At 55.7% G+C, this 13,375-nt stretch overlaps 1 protein-coding gene across 1 annotated transcript; it reads right to left on the reverse strand.

Annotated features, from left to right (window-relative positions):
* Positions 1 to 458: 458 nt before the first annotated feature.
* GRK6 (G protein-coupled receptor kinase 6) lies at positions 459 to 11,596 on the reverse strand. Its single transcript, XM_009866398.1, has 15 exons — positions 11,503 to 11,596; positions 8,478 to 8,590; positions 8,077 to 8,154; positions 7,795 to 7,895; positions 6,445 to 6,537; positions 6,062 to 6,125; positions 5,283 to 5,423; positions 4,429 to 4,619; positions 3,608 to 3,645; positions 3,379 to 3,468; positions 3,079 to 3,287; positions 2,667 to 2,804; positions 2,340 to 2,477; positions 2,045 to 2,179; positions 459 to 509 (listed from the first exon to the last, which is right to left on the reverse strand). The coding sequence occupies exons 1-15, from the start codon at positions 11,552 to 11,554 to the stop codon at positions 459 to 461; spliced, it is 1,632 nt and encodes a 543-aa protein (XP_009864700.1). The 5' UTR covers positions 11,555 to 11,596.
* Positions 11,597 to 13,375: the final 1,779 nt, after the last annotated feature.

A 13,375-nucleotide genomic window follows, 5' to 3' on the forward strand; every position in this document is an offset into this window, starting at 1 on the left:
AGGCCCCCAACTACAGATTAAAAACCAACATGTGATATGTACAGATCAACATATATAAATATACACCACACCTGCAGTGCCGCTTTGGCACCGTGGAATGTGTCAGCAGAGCTGCTCCAGCCTGGCCTCGGCTCACTCTGGCGCAACCCCTCCCTCCCACTCTGGGCCCAGGAGGTGACTGGCAGCCACCGGCAGCACGATCCTGAGCGGCGAACTCGGAAACGTCCAGGTCTGTCTCGGGGCTGAGGGCTTGTCCATGGTCAGAGGCATCTCAGCCCGAGCCATGTGCTGCCACCAGTCCTGGAGGCAACCCTCACAGTCTTCAACTATACATGTAAAGCTGTAAACAAATCCACCTTGTGGGGCCACTGCTACCTTGGTCCTTCAGGCTGGGCTGTTGTTCTGCTGCAAACCCGGAGAGGCAAAGGGGTCCCAGGAGCTGAAGAACAAGCTGTGCTCTACAGCCGGGTGGGCTCTTCCTCGCTGTCGCTGCAGTTTCCACAACAGTCCTGAAGTCAGAAAGGCAAGGAGAGGGAGGAGGGGGAGAGAGGAGCACAGCAAGCAGAGGGTGAGCACAGTCACACAACCCAGCTCACAGCAGCCCTCTGGCAGCGAAAGGGCCAGGCTTCCCTGGGCTGCACGTGGGAGAGTTACATGGAGGCAAGGGGCTGGAGGGGACCTCCCCCCAGAAACAGTCAAGCTGAATCTAGGGGTTCAGCTCCCAGCAGACAGACTGGTGAGCACACAGCTGACTAGCTCAGAAGCTGGGAGGAAGATGGGTTCTGGTGGACTACAGCCACCCGGGGAGACGGCTCAGTGCCAGCAGACAATCTGCCCCACTCAGGGCTCAGCCAGTCGCAAAGCAGCTGAAGCCCTTTTTGCTGGAACGGGAGTCTGAGCACGGGGCAATGCCAAACCCTCCATGGTTTCTCAACCCTTCTCTATGTCCCCGACATCCAAAGTGAGGAGAGAAGGAAACTTTCCACAGCCCCCTGGGAGCAGGGCTCCCAGCAGCGGTGGTGCAGGGGCAGCTTCGGCTCAAGCTGAGGACAAGGCCTCCCCCACGAAGGCAGTGAGAGCAGGGAAGCGGGATTAGTGGCTCAGGGGGCAGTTAGAACAACAAGCAGCTTGTGCTCTGCTGGGGGAAGGGGATAGGCACTGAAGGACAACACTCCTCTTCCCCAGATCTTGCCATGTCCGTGGGCCATCGGGTATTTCCCTGAGCAGAGCAGCCAGGAGGACTGCTCACCTCTGGAAAGAGAAAACATGCAGCAAATCACAGCTCAACCCCTGCTACAGGCAGCTGCCCATCTTCCAGCAGGTCCTGCCTGCCTCAGGAAGGGCTGGGTCTCCCAGCCCAGCACTGGCTCTGGCTGGGGTTGCCCACTGAACAGTGAAGCACAACCGGGAGCTCGTCAGGGAAACCACTGGGTGGCTGAGAGTGGGTCTAGAGCCAACTACGCCTGAGTCTCACAGCTGCAAGCAGCTGTTAAGAGGCAGCAGCCCAGGCTTTGCCAGTCCTGGAAAGAAGGCAAAGACTGTTCTGGGCAGAGGACATAGGCAGGAAAGCAAGCCCACAGCAGCTGCAAGTTGTTTCCATTCTCCTCATCCCTCGAAAGCACTGCTCTCTCTGCATGCTCCAGGTCTGGCAGAAATGCTCTGGGGAGCCCAGGAGCCCATTCCAAGAGCAAGATGTTATTCTGGGATGGCATTATTCATTTAGGAATGGAGTAGACTTGCTATTTTAGTGCCTTCAACATTATCCCTCTCCCTGTATGACTGCACCACATTTAGCCAGGATGCTCCATCCCAGCCCCCTCGACTCTCCCAGCACAGGGAGTGCCAGCCAGGCAAGGGCTGGCTCTCTGTAGACTTGTGTGGTAGTCCCCTTGAGGGGTAGGGAGTCTGGCCACCAGCACAGAGGGACACTTTGCCTGCTCCCCTCTCATGTCCCCCTCCCTGCCAGAATGGTCTGGCACAGACAGGAGCGGGCTTAGTGTTGCTAGAGGACTTGCTGGGAAGGAAATGCTAGGCAAACACTTACCTGTCTGCTAAATAAGCGCTGGAGCAACCCTTTTTTGGGCTGTGGAGAAGGCTGTCCTTTCCAGTCTAGGTCTGGGGGTACTGTGCCATCTGTGCTAAAGACATTTAGCTCCTTAAAACATTCTGTCTCGATCATCTAGAAGAGGACAAAAATGGCTGCAGCTGCTGTCACACAAAGCCCATCACCAAGGGCCCATCAGAGTGCAAAAGCAGCAGGGACAGCACAAACCCCATGGGACACTGCATATTGCCACGGTGGGCAAAAGCAGCAGCAGAGACCTGTCCTCCAAACCCACCTCATTCTGCCAAGGAATGGGCACACTTCCCGTAGCAAACTTCTGGTAGAAGTCGTTGTCTGTGGGCTCCAGCTCCACCCCTTTCACCGTGGAGAACTGCTCAATGTCCAGGACATCCTTGCAGTAGATGGCCTGGGGCTAAACAGCACAAAGACTGCTCTAACACCAGGCTCTGCTAAGATGCCACCACCTCCAACAACCTCAAACAACCGTGGCCAACTCCCTCTCCCTGCAGCCCAGAGCTCATCTGACCCCTTTTCTGCCAGCCTCCAGGAACAAGAGACAGCGCCAGCGACTGAAGAGGTCAAGACATGGAGGGGCACTTACATCTGGCTTGAAGGGGGGGTCCAGCATGCCTGCTTCCAGCCTCTTGAAGTTGAGATGCTTAAAGAGAGGGTGCTCCTTCACTTCCTTGGCCCCAGCTCCTCGGCACCCCAGACGCTCCAGGGGGTCTTTGCACAGGAGCTGCAACGCAAAGGAAATCAGTGCCCTGGGAGGAGGGTGCAGGCCCCTGAGGTGGGCCGAGCTCCTGCAGCATGTCTCTAGGGATGGCATGTTGCTGCTGGGCAGCTGTGAGAGCAAGGAATTAAGGCACTATGGACCCTCCTGCGTGGCCTTAACAGAGCCAGAACAAGGGAACCTGGCTGCCACTAGCACCTCTATAGGGAGCAGGCCCAATGGTCTCCTGCTCTGTGCAAGGGGGCAGTGGGAGCAAAGGGACAGGGATGCACACTCGTACCATGGTGCAGAGGGAGCGGGCACAGGGTGAGAACTTCTCTGAGTATTCTTCCTGCACTTCCTTCACCAACCGCTCCACCTCCTCCCGCTTGATCTTCTTCTTGCGCTGCTGGAATGGGGACTGTCCCTCGATCATCTCGTACACCAAGCAGCCCAGAGCCCACCAGTCTGGGCTGAACGTGTAGCGTTCGTTCTTCACCACCTCCGGAGCTACAGAGGAGCAAGGGTGGGGCACACGTGAGGGCAGGGAGAACACATGTGCAGTCAGAGACCACTTTCCGATCAAAGCAGGGCCACTTACCCATGTAGCCAACAGTCCCCACCCGGCCCTTGATTGTTTGGCCCTCTGGCACGTGCACAGCTAGTCCTAGGTCTGAAATACGGATGTGACCTGCACAGAAGAGGGGGCAAGTTAACAGGACAAGGTCAAGGGACAATGTTTGAAGCTGTCAAGAACACACAGCGATGCTGGTTCAAGCAGAGGAAGAGAGAAGGATCAGGCCAAGGGCTGCTCTTGACCCTGCACTCACCGTGGTCATCCAGCAATATGTTCTCTGGCTTCAGGTCTCTAGGAAGGAAGGGACTCGATTAGCAGGCAGCCCGTTGTTGAAGCAAAGGACACAAGGAACAGCGATATCTCAAGAAATCGCAGATAAGCAGCAGAGGGAGGTAATTCTGTTATCTGGGCACACAGATAATCTTCCTCTCACCCCCTGGCCTGGAGTTAGCCCTGCAAACTTTCCCCCTCCTGGGCAGGTCATGACAATCTTCCAACTCTCCACAAGGAAGCAGTGAGCCTGTGGCCGATGCCCTCTTTGCAGGTGCAGAGCTCACTATGGGGCAGACCATAGCGAGGGAGCAGAGGTTGCTTCTGCTTACCCTGCCCCAAGGCAAGGCACAGGGTAGGACTAGAAGGGACTTTCCAGACCCGTGTTTAGCCATGCTGTACCCAACACTTTGTCACACAACCCCAGGGAGTACAGGCATACAATCAGCTTGTTCTCCCTCCTGCCCAGCTCTGAGTTTTGAGTGTATTGGGGCGGCTTACTCTCCTTTGTTCTAGTGTCAATACCGCCTGGGGAGTTAAGCACCCAAGCGCCTGCCCCAAGGCATTCATAGCACGATCACATCCTGTTCTTGGCGATCATTTACCAGCACAAGGAAGCCAAGCTAAGCTCTCCCACGAGATCGGCTTTCTGTTCCTGATCCCCTCACCCAGCTCTGTGCTGCTTTCAAGCCTGAGCTTATTTTCTTGAGCAGACAGACCCAGCTGGGCTAGTAAGAGCAGCAGGAACTCTCTTGCTTCTGCAGCCCGTACAAGGTCTCCCAGCAGGGACCAGGCAGCGCGCACCTGTACACTATCCTCTCCTGGTGCAAGTCCTCGAGGCCGCAGCAGATCTCGGCAGCATAGAAAGCTGCCCGGGGCTCCTCGAAGCCAGCCTCTCCCATGTGGTAGATATGGAACTTGAGGTCCCCTCCATTCATGAGGGTCAGCACTAGGCAGAGAGCATCTTTAGTTTCATATGCATAGGCTAAGCTCACCTGCAATTCAGGGCAGAAAGGCTGTTAGAAGGCACAGCTGGAAGAGGGAGGTGCAAACACTCTGACGGGCACTTTGTCACCCAAACAGCCACTCAAGGGCAGCAGGATTGGGCTTTTGCCAGCAGAGGAGGCAAAGGGGAAACTGCAAACCCAGGGAGGACATGGAAGCACCCAGCAGTCCCAGCACACCCCTGGCTTTCCTCAGACTTGGAGGGTGCTATTTCCAGAAGCCAGAACTGCTCCCCTCGGGGCAAGTAGCACCCAACCACAATCCCAGGGCAGCGTCTGATGAATCCTCCGTAAAGGGAGGTTTCAGGCTGTTCACTCCCAAGTGCAGCCAGGCAGAGAGCTTCCCAGCACACAGCTCAGGACAGGCTTCTGCCCGCTTGGCTATCTGGAGAGACAGTTCTCACTGCTTTCTTGTGCCCCAGAAATTAACAAAGTGCTTGTGAGACCAGATGGGTGTCTGGGCCTGACTTTGGGGAGCAGGAGGTCCTGCCAGACCTCAGCCTTGTGAGAGATCTGCAGCCACCAGGACCCCACCATGGGCAGAGCCTGCTCCTGCCTCTCCACACAGGGTGAGGAGCACAGAGGTGCCAGGTCGGCTGGTTGGAAAAACGATCAACCACCGCAGCAAAGTGAGAGCAATTCCTATGTACTTACTACAAACCTACTGTTCACTTTTTCCAGGATCTGCTTCTCATTCAGGGCCATGGCTTCTCCCTTCCGCTTTTTGATCCGTTTCTTCTCCAGCTTCTTGCAGGCATACATCTTTCCCGTGGCACGCACTTGGCAGGCACAAACCTGGAGGGGGGGCAAGTCTCAGCACTCTCCCACTGCCGTGGGAGTCTAGGTTCTGCTCTCAGGAAGAGGCACAGGAAGGCAAAAATGTCCCTGGTCCTGTCTCACTTTGAGGTTTGCGAGAAACCCGTTGTCAAAGCAAGGACACATGGATCAGTGACAACTCCACGTGCCACAGATAAGGAGCAGAGGAGTGCGATGTCCCTGCCACCTGTAGCAGCACCACAGCTGGTGGCTGGGAAGACAGAAGGCCACTCCAGTAACAGAAGGAATGCTGACAGTGACAGTTTTCAGGAGTGCAGTTTCCCCTGCCAAGACACTGGAAACAGATCTGACTCTGCCCAGGCAGCAGGAGATAGCACAGGGCACATCCTACCTATACTGAGCAACGCCTCCGACGTCTCCAGTGCCTGGCAAGAGGGGAGCTCCTGCCCCTCAGAGGGGAACTGACAGATCACGCAATGCCCAGAGCACAGCAGTGCTCGGTGCAGAGCCCTTCCAGCCCCACCAGACAGCAGCACCTGTCTCCAGGTGCTGGAGCACCTTGTGGCATCCTGACAACCAAGCCAGGTCTGCAACTGGCAGCAGGCAATGGTGGCTGTCTGGTACCCCAAAAGGCAGAGGAAATGGTGGTCACTCACCTCCCCAAAACCGCCCTTGCCCAGCACACGGTACTGGCGGAAAGTGTTTTTGGTCACTGGCTGCCTGTGAGGGAAAGGAAACTGGAGTGAGCAGGAAATGGCAACAGAGTGGGAGGCTGAAGCCCAAACCACCTCCATGTCCTGGCCTGAGAGCCTGTGGCTCACCCCAAAACCCCTGCTCAAGCAGATTTTGCTTCCCCATGAGGCAAGCAAGGCTGTGGCTGCCGACGGTGCCAAGAAAGGGCCCTGAAGAAGAGCAGTAGCAGACAAAGACCAGGCCTTTGGCCCGTGCCGGGGCCCAGCATGGGAAAGAGCCCGAGGGACCTCTTGGGCAGCCTGTGCAAGGAGGGTGCGGGTGTCCCAGCAATGCCAGGGAGAGTTACCGTTCCAGCCATTTCCACTGCAGGAAGCGGTTGAAGAACAAGCTGTCGAGGTAGTCGGCAAAAGGAGCCACACTCAGGTAGTCATGGATAAGCCTAGGAGAGAGCAGAGCCAGCAAGGTTCCTGAGAGCCGATTACAACTGTGGAATAAGCCAGCAGTCCAAGGAAAGAGGAGGTGAGCAGCCCTGGGAGCCCTGTCACTTTGCCATCCCCTCACCTGGCCTGATGCTGAATCATCCATGTAGCCCAGGCCCAAAAAGCCTCCCCTCCATGCAAAGCCTGATGCAAAAAGAAGGCGTGTTGGAAGTACCACTGACTGTGATGAATGCAGCACCCTGGGACCAGGCTGGCACTGCTAACTGTAGCCTCTCAGCACCAGGCTGGGCTGTGGGACAAAGAGGGACGATGGGGCTCCTTGCAATTGTCCCTCTGCTACCAAGGCAAACACAGACTCAAGGCTGTAATCAGCTGCAGAAAGCTGCTAGCAATGTTCAGCACTGGGTGCTGAGTTGTTCAGTTTCAGATGAACATCCAGCACAAAAGGCCACAGGGGATCCTGCTCGTGAGAGCTAACTGCCGCAGAGAAGGGTGCCAAGGCTGCCCAGCGGAGTAAAGAGCCTTAGACATAGTGTCTAGACTGGAGACATGCATCAAGGAGAAGCGGCCGGGCTCTTCTCCTTTCAGAGCTTGCCAAGAGCAGGCAGGGCCCAGCCCGGAGGCTCTGCATTCAGACAGTGACACTAGTTACCACACACGGAGCTAACGCTCCCCAGAAGGCTGCAGCAAACCCGTTGCCACAGCCCTGCACTCGATTAGGCAACGCGCTCCAGCTGCTGTTCAGGGAGGGGTTGAGGCCGTAAGCCCGGTTTGCCCAACATCTGCTTTGCACCCAGAGCCAGGACCTCAGCCACTGCTTCTGCGGTGGGAATAGAAGTGACCTTAGATCCTTGCAGCAACAGCTGGTGTAACCTAACCACAATGACCGTATCTGTGGCTGGCAGGCGAGGGCATCTGGCACCGGGACTGCAGCCGCCAAGATCCAGGCACAATACCAGGAACAGCACGGCCAGATGCCGAGGCTCGCTGAAATGGGGTCTTCCCAAATGGACCCACGACAGACTGAGAGGAGTGGCAGAGGTTTCTTCAGCAGCTTGTAACTCTCAGAGCCCACAGGAGCAATTTATATTTGCTTTCCTGTAGCTGTGCTGCAAACCACCAGCCCAAAACTCCCCAGGCCCCAGCCTTAGCACCAGCCCTTGCTCGCCTGGAGGAAGGGACTGTGAGGGATGAGGTGAATTAGCTGCAGCATTTACCTCGTGACCTACAGGCAGGCCCCAAGCCCTCCAACTTACTTAGTGGATTCCTTGAAGAGCTCCTTGGAAGGTTCCTGCTCCAGCCTCTCACAACAAGCATCCACCAGCTGTGAGGGGACTTCGGGCACATGGTCCTCACTCTGCGGACAAAGGGATGGAGTCACGCATAAGGAGCAGCACACGAGGCTCCTTCCAGTAAGAAGCCCACAGGAACAGCACGTTTGCTGTTCTAAACACGTTTGACTAAACACGGGTAATGACAGCTGTCAGCTTTCCAACTGCTCTGCCGATGCAGGCAGCAAACACAACCCTCTTACTCACATTTGGCTTCAAGTACTTTTCAATCAGGTGCTGCCCGCATTCCTTCCGCTTCTCGTCTGGAGCCACTTCGTACCCTGCCTGCACAGAGCAAACAGTGTGAGGAGCAGGTCCAGCCAAGAGCTGAGCCTTGCTACGAGGCAACAGCTGCAGAGCAGCAACACCCACTGCCCAAGGTTTCCCATGTTTCCTGGAAAACCAGATCTCCAGCAAACAGATCCCTAAACAAAGGGCCAGCCCTGTCTTGGAGAAACTCCAACTCATGGGTTTTTCCTTCAGGAAAGCCCCATGTGCCCAGAAGTACCTGGCAACTATCAGAGCATCCAGGGCCAACCAGTTCATGCCCCAGGCACCAAGAACATCCCTGCCTCCCTCCAATGAAGCCCGACAGGCTTTGCTCTTACCACGGCATCCAGGAACCTGACGCAGCGTGACAGCTCAGGTCGCGTCTCGCAGAACTGCCGAAAGAGCATGTGCCCAATGGGCTGCTTCTCACACAGGCTGTGGTAGTCCCGCTCTGCAAATGTGAAGAAAATCACTCTCTGACAACCTCCAAAGAAGCAGCCCCAGCCCACTGCCCCGGCCACAGGCAGCTGTGGAGAGGCTTGTGACTTGTCAGCTGGCTTCTCACAGGTCCCACCAGCCCAAGATGCCCAGGAAAGTGAAATGCACCCAATGGGGATGAGAGGCACAACTGAGCTTTTACGTTCCCCTGTGGAAGATGATCTTCCCTGAAAGAGGTCTGACCTGGTGCTCTGTACCGCCTGCCCCTCTTGTTTGTACAAGCAAGGGACCTTCATGTCTCCTGCTTGCCTTGAGGCTCCCTTCTTAATGTTGAGATCAACTGACTACTCCAGACACACAGCTTTCTTTGGAATGTGAGGAACACACCAAGCTTATTTTGAGGCAGATCTTCCAAGTCAAGAGCTGCTCTGATGACTCTTACAAACCACTCATATTCCCAAAGGCCCTGATGGAAACAGCAGCATCAAAATGGGAGGCACCATTCCCACAGATGTCCTGTTCCTGCGCACACAGCAACTAGAACCCCCTCACTCCACAGGACAGCATTGTACGTCTGCCCTCTGGAGCCTGGCTTCCCTGCTGATTCCTCCTACCCCTCTCTGAAGTCTGGCAGCCCAGGCACAAACCCCTTTCACTATCCAGAGCACTTCCAGTTCTCTGCTTTATTTCCTCCCCTTCCACTCATAAGGCGTTGTCTGACTGAGGGCCAGAACACCTCTCTGCTGCAGCCACTGCTGCGGAGAGCTGTGGGCTGCCCGGGGTGCAAATGTGCAGCTGCCCGTCGGTGCGCAGGGGATCTTCCAGCACCTCTCGGGGCTGGGTACTGCTGACCTTCCCCTCCCTGCGCAGGAGCAGTTTCTCCTGAGGAAGCTGTGGCTTCCTGAGGGTGCACGAGAGCTCTGAGAAGGCCGGGCTGCAGTGGGGGAGGAGGCTGCCTCGCCAGCTCTGCCGCACGGGCCGGTTTCCTTGTGTCTGCAGGGGAAGGAGTTCCCTTTGGCTGAGGAGGACGAGAGTTTGCTGCCGGTGAGATCAGAAGCTTTCAGCTGCCCTGGCTCACATAAGGTGGTCAGGGCACACAAAGCTTAATTCCGCAGTGGGCAACCAGCCCACGGTCCTGCCAAGCCTCTGGAATAGGAAAGAAATGCCCTTCCAGGGGGCTGTGGGAGGAAAGCCAAAGCATGACGTAAGCACGAAGAATGGGGTCACGTCTCCCACAGGGCAACCAAGCGAGGCAGCTGCCACCTGGGCCAGAAGCAATTCTCACGTGCCTCCCCAAGGGGAAGTGGGGACACGGGTGGTGACAGCCAGATGCTGGGAGGGACTTGCCTCCCGAAGCATTGCAAGGTCACAGTCCCAGACAGTGGGACAGCAGAGACAGACCGACCACCAGCACTCACCACCCGCAGGTGGGCAGCACAACAAAGAAGCCCAGTACTGGAAAACACGTTGAGACACCCACAGGAAAGGTGCTACAGGCAGAGGCCGGGCATCAGCTGAGGGCAAGCTCTGCTGAGGGCACACACGTCAGAGAAGCAGACAGGGGTCGGGACAGCCAAGATGGGAGCTGCAAGGAGAACCCACAGCAGAGCTGTGTTCAGTGCTCAGAAATCACTCCAGAGAGGCAGTCTGCAGCAAAACTAGGGGTACAGTCCCCAGTCGACTGCGCTCGGCTGCGATGCCAGCGCAGAGACACGGAGAGCACAGCAACAGAACCAAGCTGTTGTGAGCTTGGAGGTCACAGCGTGGATGATGGAGCTTGAGTTATTCCAAGTGCTTCAGTCCCATGTGCCCTCAAAGGGAGCCACTCCTCTCCTTGTGGATGCCAGTACCTGGGAAACCTGGGCAGGGTGGAACTGGGGCTTTGGAAACCTCCCAAACCCACTCAGCCCAGCTCTGAAACAAGGCCAGCACTGTGCCACTCTCCAGCTGGCAGCCAAATCCAGAGTGACAAGTTGAACAAGCTCTGCCTTTCCCAGGAAGCAGATCATTCCCGTCCTTTGTGCCCCAAAACAATTTCACGTGATAGAATCATAGAATCATTTAGCTTGGAAAAGACCTTCAAGATCCAACCGTTAACTTAGCAATGCCAAGTCCATCACTAAACCATGTCCCCAAGCACTACATCCACACATCTTTTAAATATCTCCAGGGATGGTGACTCAACCACTTTCCTGGGCAGCCTGTTCCAATGCTTGGCAACCTTTTCAGTGAAGGAGTATTTCCTAATGTCCAACCTAACCCTCCCCTGGTGCAACCTGAAGTTGTTTCCTCTTGTCCTATCGCTTGTTACTTGGAAGAAGAGACCGACACCCACCTCGCTACAACTTCCTTTCAAGGTACTAGTAGATGATCTCAGAACCAAGCCTGCTGCACAAACAACAACTAAGAGTACAAAGTGCAGTATTAAAAGCCCTGCCCAACTGTACATTTCTCATCTGAACCACTCAGCAAGAACCCAGGTTTGGCCGAGAAAAGCTACTGCATTAGTATTAGAAGCTGAGGTCTACAGAGCAGAGCTGAATGCCAGACAGGGACACCAGAGGACACTCGCAGGACTTTTGTTATTTATATGAAGGCAGCCCAGAGCGATGCTCCAACACTCTGCAACACTGAGCAGGTCTGTTTGCACAGAGAGGGTGGCATATCTCTAGTGAAGCTCATCAGTCTAGAAGGTGTGTGGGTACATCAACAGGCATTATCTGGCGAGTACCATGCAGCTGTGACTTGCACTTCAAGCTCCGAGTAATCCCGACTGGGCTTTGGCCAGCACGTGCCCTGTTACATGTCCCTGACCCTCGCACAACTCGGTTTTGGGTGCACAACACCCATGTATGCTCACCCACCAGCCCCGCTCCAGAGCAGAGCCCGGGCCCTGCTCAGCTCCTGTCAGCTGCCACGTCTCACCAAGGGTTTGTCGAAGATCTTCACAAAGGCTGATGTGAGGGAACTGCAGCATCTGGCGCCATTTCTTGCTCTTGCCTTTCCGGTTTCCACCACCACCTGCAGGCACAGAAAATCGGTACCGTGAGTTGTGAAGCAAGGACGCCCAGCTGCAACCTTAGGCTTGCCAGGAGCTGAGAGGAGACACCCTCTGTCCATTTGCATGAGCAAGCCCAGGCAAGGAAAACAAGACTGAAGCAGTACCGATGTGTCCTGGCCGGTGGAACAAAAGTGTCAGAGACTCCGACTGCTGGAGGAAGCAGACAACCAATCACTCTGGCTGCTGAACAAAGTCCCAACCAAGAACATAAAGACCTTTCACCTGGCCAACTCGGACTTCAGATGGGAGAATCAGGGCAGGGGCAGGAGTGCCTAAAGCCACAGGTTATTACTCGATGCTTGCACAGGAGTTGTTGGCTCCCAGGTGGGTCCTCGGGACGTCTGCATAACTAATCACCTCTCCAGGTGAAGCCTTGCTCAGTGTGAAAGCTCGTCTTGCTGTAGTAATGATGTTCATGCCACCTACTCATTCCAGACTGATTGCTTACTTCAGGGAGGGGCTCTCAGAGGGAGGACATGAAGCTGGGAGACAGGAATTCCTGCTCTAATCCCAGCTCCACAGACAACTCACTGCATCGCCCGGGGCTCATCACTTCAGTTTCCCACCTGTGAAGTGGGGACACTCCCACCTTTCTCCAGAGATAAGCCAGGCTCAGGAAAGCTAGATCCAAGAACCAGATATTATTCTGACTTCAGCTGGTGGAGTAAATGCCCAGTGCTGTAGGACAGGGTGGGAAAGCTTCTATATCAAAAAATTTGCATCATAGCAAGTACTAAGTGCTAAAATACTGGTACGCCTGATTGCTGGGATCAGCCAGGCTCCAGGGATTGTCTTCCCCATGCCTCATGCCAACAGACGCACCATATCCCACCTCCCTTCAGAAATACATTAAACCACCCTGCGCTGGGCCAAAGGCACATCTTCCTGAAATCCAGAGGGGTGCTGAACATCATTTATCAACTCTTGAGAAACACTTTCATAACACTTTCCTCCACTGCAGATGCAACTCAGCCTCAAACCTCAGACATAGTCCCCGGACACCCGGCTCCCCGCACCACGGGAGGCCTTGGTTGGGCAGGGAGGTGGGACGGGGGGGCCCAGCATAGCCGGCCAAAGCCCCAGCCCCTGGCACACTGTGGGTCGCTGCGCCGTGTCTGCCCCGCACCAGCAGCTGGGCTGCACGATTGTACAAACTCAGGAAGGAAGTGACTCAAGGGTAAAGCAGGGGTGGAAGAAACCGGCAGCACAGACACCTTCTTGTTGGCCACAGCCTGCGGCAGTGAAATGGAGGGGGACAATGAAGGGGTGGCACGAGAGGGCAGGCCATCCTCACCCAAGAGGGCTCAAGGCAAAAAAGAGCTGCACCCCACAGCACCCAAAGGGCGAGGACCAGCAGCCTGCGTTTGCTTGAGTTGTTTGCTTTGAAAGGAGACTCCAGCAACCTTCACACCACGGTTCTCCCCACCCTCCCGGTGCCACTGCAAACGGCTCAGCAGGGAACTTGTCTCCTTCACACCAACCTCCCAGCACCCTGACTTTGGGGATGGAGCAAGGGGTGGGCGACCTCCATCCAGAGCTCAGCACCAGCGAGCTTCAGGGCTTAGTGTGAGCTCAAAGCTGGTCTACTGTCCCTCTGCCTGAGGCCAGCAGGCAAGGGAGAACACGAGGGAAGGGTCCTTCACCTTCTCTGAGTCAAAACCTCCTAGAAGAGCTTGAGGGAAATACAGGGCATGGTCATCATCAGTCCCCACAGCCTGTCCAGAGAGATCACAGCCC

Source organism: Apaloderma vittatum, unplaced genomic scaffold, assembly GCF_000703405.1.
Source record: "Apaloderma vittatum isolate BGI_N311 unplaced genomic scaffold, ASM70340v1 scaffold32853, whole genome shotgun sequence".
NCBI classification, from domain to species: Eukaryota; Metazoa; Chordata; class Aves; order Trogoniformes; family Trogonidae; genus Apaloderma; species Apaloderma vittatum.